At 44.7% G+C, this 14,311-nt stretch overlaps 1 protein-coding gene and 1 long non-coding RNA gene across 2 annotated transcripts in view; one reads left to right on the plus strand and one right to left on the minus strand.

Moving 5' to 3' along the window:
- The window catches only part of SLC9A2 (solute carrier family 9 member A2), a 98,097-nt gene extending 97,252 nt beyond the window's left edge, over window positions 1-845 (minus strand). The window contains exon 1 of the mRNA XM_081832301.1: window positions 373-845. Within this exon, the coding sequence (XP_081688427.1) occupies window positions 373-658 (286 nt within the window). The 5' untranslated portion in view covers window positions 659-845. The remainder of the gene's footprint in view (window positions 1-372) is intronic.
- A 1,377-nt stretch (window positions 846-2,222) lies between these two features.
- LOC145723701 (uncharacterized) lies at window positions 2,223-6,046 on the plus strand. Its single transcript, XR_014148958.1, has 2 exons — window positions 2,223-2,480; window positions 5,832-6,046. It is a non-coding gene; the product is annotated as an uncharacterized LOC145723701 (long non-coding RNA).
- The last annotated feature ends 8,265 nt before the right edge of the window (window positions 6,047-14,311 follow it).

Here is a 14,311-nt window from a genome sequence, read left to right on the forward strand (position 1 = left end):
CAGGGTCTGTGTCTTGGCCAAGGCGCCTCCTCTCCTCGGAGCATCTAGGGCTTTAACCGTTTTAGCCTCTGTGCTAGCCTGCGCCTCTCTCCCCATGACAGATAGGAATAAACCTCAGCCCACTTGCCTCCTCCCTCAGTAAACAGGTCTCTGCTTTGGCAGAGGGCTGTACCACTTGGCGTCTGAGGTAAAAGTAAGCAGCACGTCGGTGACTTCGTCTGGGCTAATAGTTTGGGGCTATTTCAAGGCCAATGTCCACTTAAGAACCAAAGCATGAAAACGTTCCTCCCCGGGTCCCTTTAGACTCAGATGCCCACCCGCGCTTCCCCACCCGATCGCCCTCACCCCAGCTGCTGGGTCCAGCTCGCTCACCTATCTTAGCCAGGGAGGCCAGCAGGATCCACAGGGTGATCTCGAAGGGGATCTGCACGTGGGGGTAATCCAGGGTGAACACTGGCAGGCGACTCTCCTCGAACGGCGTCGTTCCGGGAGCCACCACGCTCGCGGGGCTGGGCGGGCTGGAGCTGGCGCCCATGGCCCTCGACGCGTCCAGCAGGGTCTCAGCCAGGGTGCCCGCCGGCCCGGCCACCTGCAGGAGCAGCAGCAGCAGCAGCGGCGGCGGCGCCCGCAGGCTCCGCCCGGTGCCCGCGAACTCCATGGGGTCGACTCCCCGCGCCGCCTGCGAGTCCGGCGCTCGGCCCTCCGTGCGCTCAGCGCATCGCTCCCGGGCAGCGCCGCCCGCTCGGCCGCGCAGAGTGCGGAGCGGAGATCCGCCGCCCGCGGCCCGCCGCCCGCCGCGGGGCCGGGTCTCTGCAGCCGACGGCTCGGTCCCCGCTGCGAACGGGCACACCGCCTGGCCGGGCGCGCACCCTCAGCCGCCCTCCGCCGCCGACCGCCGGCCCATGCCCCGTGCGCCGCTCGCGGGCCGCAGCCGCAGGCCCTGCCCCGGGCGGCCCGCGGGCGGGGGCGGGGGCGGGGCGGGCGCGGCGCCCGGGCCGCGGGGCGGGAGGACGCGCACACCGGGCCGACACGCCGCGCACCTGCCCGAGCCCGCGGGCGACGCGGGGCCGCGCTCCCCTGTCGCCAGCGCCGCGCGCCCAGACCCCCCACCCCCGGAACCAGCCAGCTCTGGGCGGAATCGCGCAAGGTGGCCGGAGCTGTCCCCGCCCCGGAGGCAGCGTCGGGCGTCCCTCCAGCGAAGGGGCCGGCGCGACCCACGCGTCGCGCCCTTTCCCCCGCAGGCTCCTACGAGGGGACGCGGGGTGTGCTGGGCACGCGGGGAGGCGCCGCCGGCTCGGGGTCGGGAAGGGAAGCTGGGCCCCGCGGGGGTGGGGGAGCTACCGGCCGGGCCCGGGAGCTGCGGAGGCCGGGACACACTGTGGAGCTCTGTGGAGGGTACAGAAACTTGAGAAAAGCCTCGTTTTGTTCCCCTTGGGGTTATCAAATCGCGTACTGTACGGGGCATTGTGTCTGCGTGCTGAAACTGCCCGTGCGGGACTCAGTGTTCCCACGCTCCCACGGAATCCTTTCCTCTCTCCCTCCACCTTGTCCTGGTCTCGCTCCCTGTACCCCCGTCGCTTCCCCTTTTTTCTCCCTGCCCCCGGTCACGAAAAAGAAAAACATCTCTCTCTGTTTTTCAGGCTTAGAGGTGCACACGTCCGAGAGCAACAGAAATATAATTATTTCGTCAAAAGCCAGTGATTTGCCTAGCTCAGATTGACTTGCTCCGCTAATTACAGGACGGGTTGTGGTAAGGAAAGGAAAGGGAGCGCGAATCTCCTTCTGGATCTGGAAGGGCTTCCAGCGCCAACAGCTCCCCCCACCCCACCCCCGCATTCGGAGCGCAGCCTTCTTACAAGGGAGTCTTACACTTCACTGGTTGCAGTCTTCTTGGCCCAACATCTTTATCACCAGAAAATGAACTTTGTAAAAGCAGACTAGTCGTCACTCAAATAATTGAAACAATTTTCCCTTCTATATTTAGGAAATAAAATCCTTCTCTTCTTTCAAGTTTTTTGAATGTCAAAACATGACTGCTACTATTAAGCACTCGCGTTTCAAAATTTCAAACAGATTTCTTTTTTCAAAGTTCTGACGTAGGAAATCCATGAGATGTCAGTAGAGGACACAAGAAAAAAAAAAAGGAAGGAAGGAAGGAAGAAGAGAAAGAAAGAAAAGAAAGAAAAAAGAAAGAAAGAAAGAAAGAAAGAAAAAGAAAAAAAAAAAACACTTTCCACCTGAATAGGTGCATATAAGGAACAGTCATCTTCAGACTTTGAATGTATTGCAGGGACAAGTCCAGAATAAAATGAAAGGATTCTAGGAAGAGACAGAGTACTTCAGTCAATATTTTATAAAGCATTAGATTTCAAAATACAACAAAACTGAATCTACGGATGTCCTATCTTCTTAAAAAGAATCATTGAGCCATCCAAAAATCTGCTTCCCTACCTAAATTCACGGGAAATCTTCATTTAAAGGTATGTGCTTCGTATTCCCCTGAAGGAGCAGCAAATAATAACTTTATAAAATTGTGTAACTCTACATAGGAAGTTCCATGCAAGGCACTTTATCTGTATTTTTGGTCAGTTATCACAAAGCCCCAAAGAGAAAAACATTCTTGTACCCATTTTTTCAGCAAAGAGTTGTAGATGCAGAGATGTTTAAAAACAAACAAGCAAACAGATGTGTCCAAGTTTACAAGTCAAATAAGAGTGTAGAAGGAATTTAAATCAGCTTATCCATGCTGACACTGGTTTCAGCCCACCCTCTGGTTGGGGACCAGTTTCCCATAAATGGCAGGCTATTTTCTCAAGTGCTTTTAAATATAACAGTGGAGGGTAATGTAGAGATTGTCCCCAAAAAATGCCATAGCAGAATAAAGTTTTATTTGCAGTAAGCAAATCAGGCCAGTTCTACAAGCTTGGTGAAATAATAGTAGGGCAAGGGCACATTCAGACAATAATTTCTAGGAGTTTGAGTCACATAATGCTTTTAAGAATTATTATGCATTGGGCGCCTGGGTAGCTCAGTTGGTCAAGCGTCTGCCTTTGGCTCAGGTCATGATCCTGGAGTCCCGGGATCGAGTCCCGCATCGGGCTCCCTGCTCGGTGGGGAGTCTGCTTCTCCCTCTGACCCTCCTCCCTCTCATGCTCTCTGTCTCTCATTCTCTCTCTCAAATAAATAAATAAAATCTTAAAAAAAAAAAAGAATTATTATGCATCAGGGGTGTCTGGGTGGCACAGTTGGGTGGGCATCTGACTCTTGGTTTCAGCTTGGGTGGTGATCTCAGAGTCATGAGGTTGAGCCCTGTATCAGGCTCAGTGCAGAGTCAGCTTTAGATTCTTGTTGTCCCCCCCACAAGTGCGCTTGCGCGCTCTCTCTCTCTCTCCCCCTCCATCTCTGAAATAAATAAATCTTAAAAATATATATATATTTTAAAGATTTTATTTATTTTTTGACAGAGAGCAAGAGACGGAACACAAGCAGGGGGAGTGGGAGAGGGAGAAGCAGGCCTCCCGCCAAGCAGGGAGCCCGATGCGGGGCTCGATCCCAGGACCCCGGGATCATGACCTGAGCTGAAGGCAGATGCTTAACCGACTGAGCCATCCAGGCGCCCCTAAAAAAATGTTTATAAAAAGGAAGATTGTGCATCATAAACAAGAAGATGAATGACAAATCTACATTTCTGGGATCTTACTGCCCAGAATAACTGTAGAAATTATAGACTGTAGTATCACTTTACTTTTATAAATCTATATTATTGTAGTTAAAGATTAGCAACTTTTTCTTATATTTAGAAAAGTGTTCTTTTGTATAAGTGGAAGATGAAGGACTTAGTTTTAAAAACAATCTTCTCATCTTTCCCCTAAAGCAAATAAGAAAGAATTAAGCTACACCCCCCATGTTGAGGAGGACTTGGCTGAGCCATTTTTCAAAGGGCCCTATGACTAGGAGCTCACCCCCAGAAAGTGGTAACACCACCTATTACTGTACCCCTGGAATGACTGAAGACAAGATCATGGCTCTGTAAGGTTAAAATCCTTCAGTGACTTTTCAGTGCCATTTGGAAAGATTAAAAATCCTACAGTGACTTAACCTGATTTGACCTCTCTCTTTCACTCCACTACCTTACTCCCCCCACCCCCACTACGAATGCTTTATGAACTCTGACCAAAATTCCAGGCTTCCTTTTGCCTCAGGACCTTTGCACATTCTGTTCTTTCTCCTCTCTGCCCTTCACCTTGTTAATTCCACCTAGGTAACTGACTCAAGGTTGTCTTACCTGACACCTGCCTTCCTGTTTTATGCCCTCTGATATCTGTCCGTACTTTTCGATCTTAGCATTTAATCATTTTACTTTTCCCCCACTAGACTGAAAGCTCTGTGAAGGTAAGGATGATTGATTTGATTCACTTGTTTACCCTTAGTTCCTAGCACAGTGCCTAGAATACCACTTCGTATGTATTGTATGGATGTCAGCTCTCCTGCCTTAGGGATATGGGCCACAGGCCTTTCCCATGGTTGAATCAGTGGCAGGACGGACATGAATAGTTCCACATGAAATGTTTCCCTCCAACGATCCCTGGTTCATATTTTAGGATCTCACATCTCCTTTTTTTCTTTCTACCCAAATGCTTTGAAAATCCAATCACATGACAGGATTTCTAAATATGTTCATGCGTTTGAGACTGACCTTCACATAGTAGCACAGATGTGCTTACTGGGATCTTATGAACCCTCTCAGAGAAACTGGTGAATCTTTTTTCTCTGCCCTCTGATCTGAAGCGGTCTCTTGGGATATTAGTGTATGTAATGGAATAACGCCTGCATCATGCAGTCACCAAGCTGGCCAATACCTCTGACATCACTAACACTCACAAAGGACTTTGGAATTTAGCTTAAGAGAAAGTGCACCTTAAAAAAAAAAAAATGTAAGCTCTGCCCAGAAGATCAGGATCATCGCCTCGCACAGGGCTGTTCTTCAGTCTCCGCCTCCTGCCCTGGAAACTCTGGAGATCTGGGATTTAACTTGGTGGCTTGCCACACAGAACTTGGAGCTTCGCGAGGTTCTTAAGTGTTGGGCCCCCCAGGAACTTCTGTGTGAAGGAGCAGGCTGGGATTCCCATACCCTAGCAGACAACTCCAGGAGGTTGTGTATCACCCCGATTTTTCAGAGGCAGAGGGGAGGCTGACCAAGAAGAGAGGAGGTGATGTGTCCATAGGCGGCAGTAGCTCCCCTGCACCACACCGTGGCGCCCGTCCCCTCCCCACCTGCAGCAGCTCCTGGGGATCCAGTCTGCTGTGCGTGCTTACTCCAGAGGGGGAGCAGCGAAGGGCTCCACTGGGAGGTACTACACAGTCCCTCGTACTAGAAAAGACTTAGAACTGACATTTCGCACTATTTGTTTTCTACATGTTTTTTTTTTTTAAAGATCTTATTTATTTATTTGACAGAGAGAGACACAGCCAGAGAGGGAACACAAGCAGGGGGAGCAGCAGGCAGAGGGAGAAGCAGGCCTCCCGAGGAGCAGGGAGCCCGATGCGGGGCTCGATCCCAGGACCCTGGGATCATGACCTGAGCTTAAGGCAGATGCTTAACGACTGAGCCACCCAGGCGCCCCTATTTTCTATATATTTTTATAATACTCATATTTTAACTTCTCCTTTGCAATCTGCATTGTACAACTACTGACCCTTAATTTTGTAGTGGTATTTCAAGTCAAAATCTTTGCCTTTAAAAAGTCAGCACTCATAGTATCGTCTTGATAATTATTATATATGAAAGTCTTAAAGTCTAAACTAGTTTCGTTTTTGTTTTGTTTTTAAAGACAGTCCTCAGCAAAAATCTGGAGCCATCCTTTCAAAGAGCTACACTAACAAGAATCACGCAGTGGTGTGAATGTTTTATTATGTGCATGGAATTAAATGCTTTTCTCTCTTTTTAGCCAGAGATACTTGTTTCATTTCAGGGGAGAAATGTTTTGCTATCTGAAAAGCTACTTTCTGCAAAGTGAAGGTTAATAAACAAGAGTGGTACTTTTAATATTGGAATCTCCTGGTATATTTCAAAATAAAATTCAGTCTCCAGATATTCAACCACTAAGCTCTTCAGAGCCTCAGTTTTCCTGTGTGAAAGAAAAGACTTGTAATAATGAACTTTATGTTTCTTTCTAAAAGGCTTAAATAAAATATAGGATTTGAATCCCACATATTTCTGTAAAAGAGACACACACCTACACCTTGTGTCACCCTCCTCAGGCCCTGTGTCGTCAGGTGTGGATGAGAGGCTCCCTCTCCTCTAAGCTCTGTTGTGTTATGTCTCAATTCTGATACACAGTGCTCTCAGAAAACAAAAAGACAACCTCCCAGGAACTTGTGAATAGTATCCCATTATTACACATAAGGCACACCCATTCACCAATTCAACAAATATTTATGAAGTGAGCCTGTGCAGTTGCTAAACACCTGCTACTAAAAGTCTCTTTGTACCTTTGGGGGCCCAATAAATAAGAGAACTTCAGGGGATTGTAGGGGAGGGAAAATCATTTTCCTTCTACCCTTCTCAGTTTTTAGCTGAGACCCCTATAATAAAAGGTTAACATGAGAAAAACAGAAGCTTATTAACGTGTGTGCTTCGTGCAAACATGGGCGCTATCCAGGGAAAAATGAGGATCTCTCCAGGGTGGCGTAGAATTCAGGATGAACTACCGTCTTTGTAGGAAAGGGTGCGGGGGGAGGATTGTTAAGAAAGATGAATGGGGGGCGCCTGGGTGGCTCAGTCGGTTAAGCGGCTGCCTTCGGCTCAGGTCATGATCCCAGGATCCTGGGATCGAGCCCCGCTTCGGGCTCCCTGCTCGGCGGAGAGCCTGCTTCTCCCTCTCCCTCTGTCTGCTGCGCTGCCTACTTGTGCTCTCTCTCTATCTCTGTTAAATAAATAAAAAAAAGAAAGAAAGAAAGAAAGAAAGAAAGAAAGAAAGAAAGAAAGAAAGAAAGAAAGAAAGAAAGAAAGAAAGAAGAAAGAAAAAGAAAGAAAGAAAGAAAGAAAGAAAGAAAGAAAGAAAAAGAAAAAGATGAATGGACCCTTAGAATAATAGATGGGAGATGATAGTTCGTGACACAGTTTGTCTGGTGTCAACTTCTAGTCTCCTTTTCCATGACAAGTCAATCTTTCCTGGTTGATGAAACTCCTGGGAAGATGTACAACAGCCGACTTCCTTTTGGAGAATCTGTCTTTAGGCAGATGAAGGGAGTTCGAAGAAAGCCCCTCCCTGCATCTGCTGTTTTTCAAACATCCACAGCTCAAGATAATCAATATACCCAAGTGGCATATTTGGGGGTAGCATATTCATTTTGCTACTCTTCAGGATCATGGCAAAAATGCTTCTAGAAACGGTTGGAAATGAGGAATACCCTTGCAGATGTATATTTTCATTAGTATTCTAGAATGTAATCAACAGCTTACCATACCGGAAATAGAAATCTGACCAAACCCAAACCTGGAAATAAAGGAAGCGGAGTATAAATCACAAATCTTCACCCAACTGTCTGCATCCACTTCCTACGGCTATTTGATCTGAAGTAATTCCTTAAAGCTTTTTGAGTTTTAATTTGTCTCTCCAAAGGTCACTGTAAAGGCATGCTTGTGCAGACCTTATTTATTAAGGGTTTGTGCTGAGAAAATCTCATCAGCTGCATCCAGTGTGAACTCTGGCCCAGACTGTTCAGAGCACTGTTTCTCTGGATTCCCAGTGCTTCCCCAAGGCAAAACCGAGTGTGTATGCCTCTGAATCTCCATTCCCCCTTCTACAGTTCTCTTTATCAGCCTTTAGAACTTGAAAACATCTTAAAGAGACAACATTAGTTTAAAATTGAATGTGTGCTCCGTTATGCCCTGCCTATCTTTGACCTATGTTTTATTCATCCATCCATTCATTTGTACAACCAAACCTCAAGTATTTAACTGAGACTCTACTATGTGGTAAGCATTCATTGCAGCAGGAAATAGAGATAGACCATATGACTCTTGTCCTTGAGAACTATAGTTCTCATGATAGAATCAATGGACTATCCATAGCTAACATTTACTGATCACATGCCTTGAGACAGGCTCTTTCTCAAAGACAGTATCTATCATCTTATTAAATACTCTTGACACCTTAAATTTATAGATGTTATTAGTAGAACCTATCTCACAAATGAGGAAACAATAGATAGAAGAGTTATGTAACTTGCCCAAGGTCACCCAGCTAGTGAAGTTTTAAATATAGATAATTTGACCCTAGAGGCTATACTAGACACTGTGCCTCAGAACAGTGATGATGGTGATAATGGTGGTGTTGATTGTAATGGTGATGATGGTGGTGGTGATCGTGGTGAGGATGATGGTGATGATCATGGTGGATGGTGGTGATGATCATGATGGATGGTGGTGATGATGATCATGATGAGGGTGATGAGGGTGATGAAGGACAGTGATGATGGTGATAATGGTGGTGTTGATTGTAATGGTGACGATGGTGGTGGTGATCGTGGTGAGGATGATGGTGATGATCATGGTGGATGGTGGTGATGATGATCATGATGAGGGTGATGAGGGTGATGAAGGACAGTGATGATGATGATAGTGGTGGTGATGGTGATGTTAATTATGATGTCAACATGAATGTAGAGCTTTCAGCATGTGTTTTTTACTTACTGGTACCCAACCATCCTATGTTGAGTATTATCTCCCATCCCCGTTTAGACATAGGAAATGTGAGGCTCCACAAAATTTTTAAAAAGTTGATAAAAAAGTTGATTCATCCTCTAAGTGACAGAGCTGAAATGAGAACAGAAATGTCTTTCCACTCTTGTAGGCTGTGAATAAATAGCCATGAGAGTGCCTCAAATGGGATAGAAGCCACAAAAGAAACAAATATCAAAGGTTATGGAATTCAGAAGTGAGGATCCAGGAAGAAATAGGGGCCTTAGCACCGAGGGCTCTGGAGGCCCTGACAAGGACCTTGACATTTACACTAAGATGGGAAATCTTTGAAAAGTTTGAACAGAAATAGATGAGACGATCTGACTTTTGTTTTAATGGGATTCCTCCAGTTCTTGCCTTGAGAATGGAGTTTAGGAGAGCAAGGACAAAAGCAGAGATGCAAGTTAGGAAGAGACGATGCTAGTTTGCGTCCGCGTAGGGGCAGTAGCGATGGGAAGAAGTGGTTGGATTCTGAATATATTTGAATTATGGATGTATTTTGAAGGTAGAATGAACACTATTACCTGAAAGATCAGACTTGGAGGGTAGGAGAAAAAGAAGAATCTAGGTTAACTGTAAGCTATCTTCTCTGAGCCACTGGGAAAATGGAGTTGCCTTAAAAAAGTTCTGGGTTTTGGGCGCCTGGGTGGCTCAGTCCATTAAGCGTCTGCCTTTGGCTCAGGTCATGATCCCAGGGTCCTGGGATGGGGCCCCGCATCGGGCTCCCTACTCAGCAGGGAGTCTGCTTCTCCCTCTCCCTCTGCCCACCCCCCACTCATGCTTCCTTTCTCACTTTGCTCTCTTTCTCTCTCAAATAAATAAATAAAATCTTTTAAAAAAGGAAAAAAAAGAAAATTTTCTGTTTTTTGTTTGTTTGTTTGTTTGTTTGTTTTAACACAGACAAGGAAGGTTGTGGAGGAGCTGGTTTAGAGGGTGTTTATCAGGAACTTTGGAAATGGTAAGCTTAGGGTGCCTATCAGACCTCCAAGTGGAAATGTCAGAAAAGGTTGAATATTCAGGTTTAGGATTTAGGGGAGAAGCTCAGAGTGGATATATTAATCTGTGAGTCATCAGCTAATAGATTGGTGTATTAATTAGGGCAATACTGTTGCTATTACAGAAAAACACAGCCCCTAGGTGACTGGAGCTGAAACTCAAACCCAAAACCTTACTCTTCAAATTCATAGAAATTTCTCATTTCATTGAAGTCCAATCCACAGTGGGGAATATGGAAATCTCAGGGGAAGGGTTCACACAGTCATTAAGGGACGTAGGCTGATCAAGACTTGACAATTGGTACCATCACCCCACTGGTAGAGAGGAAAAAGAAATGATGTCCATGGGAAATTTTTGAGGAGTACAGATCACTTCATTGGCAAGAAATAGACCAGTGGTCATAATTAGATATAAGAACTTAGAAATATAATCTCTGGCTGGGCAGTTTTTTTCCCAAGCCACAACAATCACTAAGGAAGGGGAGCACGAGTCTTTGCCAGTTAGCTGGGTACTGAGACTAGCTAAGGAGGGAGTGTAGAGGGAAAAAAGAAGAGAGGTCCAGGGACTGAGCCATGGGATATGCTGACACTTGGAGGTTGTAGAGCTGAGGAAGAACCAGTAAACAAAGATTGGGAATCCACATTGAGAAAATAAGAGGAGACTCTGTTGAGCATGTCTCCTGGAAGCCAAATGAAGAGAGTATTTCAGGGACCGAAGCGTGAGTAAAAATATCTAATTCCATGATGGGTTGAGTAAGATGAGGATGAAGACAAGGCTTTTGATTTAGAAACATAGAGTTTTGGGGACCTGGGGAAGAACAATTTTTTTGTAAAGCACTACATGTTAAATCCTGACAAGTTGAAGAAGGGAGTAGAGGAGAAGAATTGAAGACAGTGAGTCCCAACCTCCATTACAAGGATTTTACTGTATGGGGAAGAAAATAAATAGGACAATAGCCAGAGGGAAATAGGAGGTCAAAGAAGAAAAATTTGTAAAGGCTGGGGAACTAACAGCATATTTGCCTAGTGATGACCATGATCCAATGCAAAGGGGAAAAAATGACTTAGATGAGAAACAAACAAACAAAAAAGTCGCTGAAGCACTGTCCAGTTAGATGAGAGGGATGGTATCCAGTGTGCAGGTGGAAGGACCCGGCTCGTCTGGGAGCAAGGCCAGTTTATCCACAGCAGCAGGAAAGAAGGGCGCAGACAGGTCAGTGAGCATTTGTGCTGACAGCAGCTTAATGGGTTCTGACCTCAGCGCTTTGATTCTTCAATGAGAGTGAGGTTAGGGAGAGTGGCATTGGAGGTCAAAGGAGAAAATTAAAATAGAAAATATTCGTTCAAGGATATTGGAAGAGTGAATGACTAGGCATATAAATTATAAATTCCAAATAGAATTAGAGTTCACTTGAGGTTTATAACCAGAAATATAAAAAGGGACCAATTAGTTGGACTGTGTGTTTCTGGATCCACATTCGCTCGCACAGGTGCAAGCATTCGGTGGGCAGAGATCAAATTAACCTATATTGAGGTTTCACCAGGCATGTAGGAAGGAGTGAGGGGCTTGAGAGCATATGCAAGGGAGTGGTACAATGGCACTAGTAAAATGGCATTTAAGTCAGGTAGGACCAAGGGACCACAGGTGCCAGTGAAGGCAAGGATTGACACACTTGGAGTATTTGCAGGAGTGAACCGGAAAGATATGAAGGAGCACTAGAGAGTGGAATGTTTAATATTTGAATTTATTAATGAATTTATTTTCATGAAGACTTTCATTTATGAAAAAGGGGCTGCAAAAGGTTAAAGTACTTTGTGAAATGTGTTCAGACATTGATTTGTTCATTCAACAAATGATGATTCAACTGAATTCTTTTAGACTTTGTGACAGACTCTCATCATTGTACAACATGAAGTATTTTAACTCATGAAGCTCATTATCTCATGGGTTGGCGCAAATCATACATGGTATTTCAAGCTTAAAGACTGTTCAGATTCTAGAAGCAAATGAACAGCCCATAAGATACTGGCTTTGTAGACTTAAGTTTATATACCAATATAGATCACAATTTATTTTTGCACAGGGACACGGCCTGGGATTTCTTCAGAATTCTGTACTTGAGTAAAATGGGTTATTTTGTATTAAATAATAATTTATTCCCAATATGAGCATTGTAAGAACTGTACAAATTTAAAGCAAGATTTAAATACCATAAAGTATTTCCAAATAATTTCCAATGCTTAATCTGAGCTAGAATTTCCCCAGGCTGTTAAAAAAATTGCCCTGATTTGCTCTAGGCACCTACTTTCTTCTGGGACATAGACATTACTTAGAGGTAGTTTTGTCAATTCTAGAACTCTGAGGAATATTATACATAAAAAAATCCTTACAGAAGACTTTATATAGCCCTTCCTTAGCTGCTTACAAGATAGTCCATGGCTCTCTTCCCTGTATTCATTCATTCTCTGTCCCCATCCCTCCATGTGTGTGCCCCCCTCTAGGAACGTGGACTATTGAGCAGAGGCCATAGGGTTTGTCAGAATGGTAGTGCATAGTAAATGCTCAGCCAGGGGTTGAATGAGTGGGGAAAAAAATCAGTGAATGGGGGGCGCCTGGGTGGTACAGTCGTTAAGCACCTGCCTTCCGCTCAGGTCATGATCCCAGGGTCCTGGGATCGAGCCCCGCATCAGGCTCCCTGCTCACGGGGAGCCTGCTTCTCCCTCTCGCACGTGTTCCCTCTCTGGCTGTGTCTCTGTCTGTCAAATAAATAATAAAATCTTAAAAAACAAATCAGTTGATGATCTTGATTTACTTTCTGGACATGCCCTACTTAATTCTTAGAGAATTCTTTTTCATTCTGTTTGTCATTCTGCCCAATGTTTGCTCCTTGCGCTTTCATCTAAACTCTCCCTCAGTCTTTACTACATGCTTTTCGCGTTCTTGTAAATTACACTGATAAAGAGCAAATGCAAGTCTAGCTTGCAACTGGCTTTTTCTACCGAGGAGTCCTGGGAGCGTCCTCCCAAATATTGCACTGGTGGCTTCCTCCATGTGGAATGCCAAAGACAATTGACTAACTTGAAAAGAAATGAAAGGGTCAATTTATGTGACAGCCTCAATGAAAAGTACAAAAGTAATTAGGTACAACAAATCGGGTGAATAGCCATGCCTTTGCCTCTCCGCATATGTCACTTGTTCCAAAGGAGTTATTACTGAGCTTCCTTCAAAAAATGAAACATTCTCGTTTTCTTTTTAAAGATTTATTTATTTATTTATTTATTTATTTATTTATTTATTTATTTGAGAGAGAGAGCATGACCGCCGGAGTGGGGCAAGGGGCAGAGGGAGAAGTTGAGAGAGAATCTCGAGTGGACTTCCCACTGAGCCCAAAGCCCGGGAGGAGCTCCATCTCATGACCCTGAGATCATGACCTGAGCTGAAACCAAGAGTTCAACCGATGACAACACAGCCACCCAGGTGCCCCAGAAAATGAAACAGTTTCAGCTCAAAATGTAACCCCTCCACTCCTGAAATGAAACTGATTGCACTCATCTCAAGTCCGCCGGAGTTCAGAACCATTCACCGCTGGTCTCCGAGGCTAGGACCGCACCAGTAGCAGAGTAGGTCCTCACAGACCAAATGAGTCAAACTGTTGTATTTTAAAACTCAAATATACAAAAATTGGATGTCAAATTTATTATGACAATTGGAGATACAAAATGGATGAACCTGATAAATAGGAATGATAGAAACCAGGACCAAGACATTTCTTACCACCTCATGAAAGGGTCCCTTGTGTTCTTTCTTAGGAAGAAAATTGGAAATCAATGCAGAACCATACTGCATATCACTTCTAATTTGATTAATATACTACTTGCCTTTTCAATTTTTACATTTTTAGAAAACAGTACATATTTCCTGTTTATGCCACAATGTAAGAGAGAGAATATTTTTGCTCACTCTGGGTTTAGAGAATTGAGATATTTCCGATAAACATTGTTTGCAAAGATACTTGGCCTGGCTTCCACAGAACTTAATTTTATGAAAAATAATGTAATAGTTTTGAAGAGATAAGTATACCTTGGGCCAACTAACAGGTACATATAACAAAGTACACACTAGTCTCCTGTATTAGAGAGGTGCCTGGGTGGCTCAGTCAGTTAAGCATCTGCCTTCGGCTCAGGTCATGATCCCCGGATCCTGGGATCAAGTGCCCTGTCAGGCTCCCAGCTCAGCAGACACTCTGCTTCTCCCTCTGTCTCTCCCCCTCCCCCTGCTTGTGTTCTCTCTCTGGAATAAATAAATAAAATCTTTAAAAAATAAATAAAATAGAAATAATGATGATAATGATCATAATAATAGTACTCTTATTGTATTGTAACAGTGTGTGTTCAATAGAATAGACAAACAGACTAAAAACCCGCAAAGAGAGAGTCACTGATGAAGGGCAGTACATGACTCACATAGGTACAATCACTGGTCCTAAAAATGGAATTTTACGTTGCAGTTAGGTTTCCTAAGAATTCTATTGAGGAAGTAAAATTATCCTTCTATATTTATAGATATATA

The sequence above is a fragment of the Leptonychotes weddellii genome, chromosome 10 (genome assembly GCF_054177405.1).
Source record: "Leptonychotes weddellii isolate Sample4059 chromosome 10, ASM5417740v2, whole genome shotgun sequence".
Taxonomy (NCBI): domain Eukaryota; kingdom Metazoa; phylum Chordata; class Mammalia; order Carnivora; family Phocidae; genus Leptonychotes; species Leptonychotes weddellii.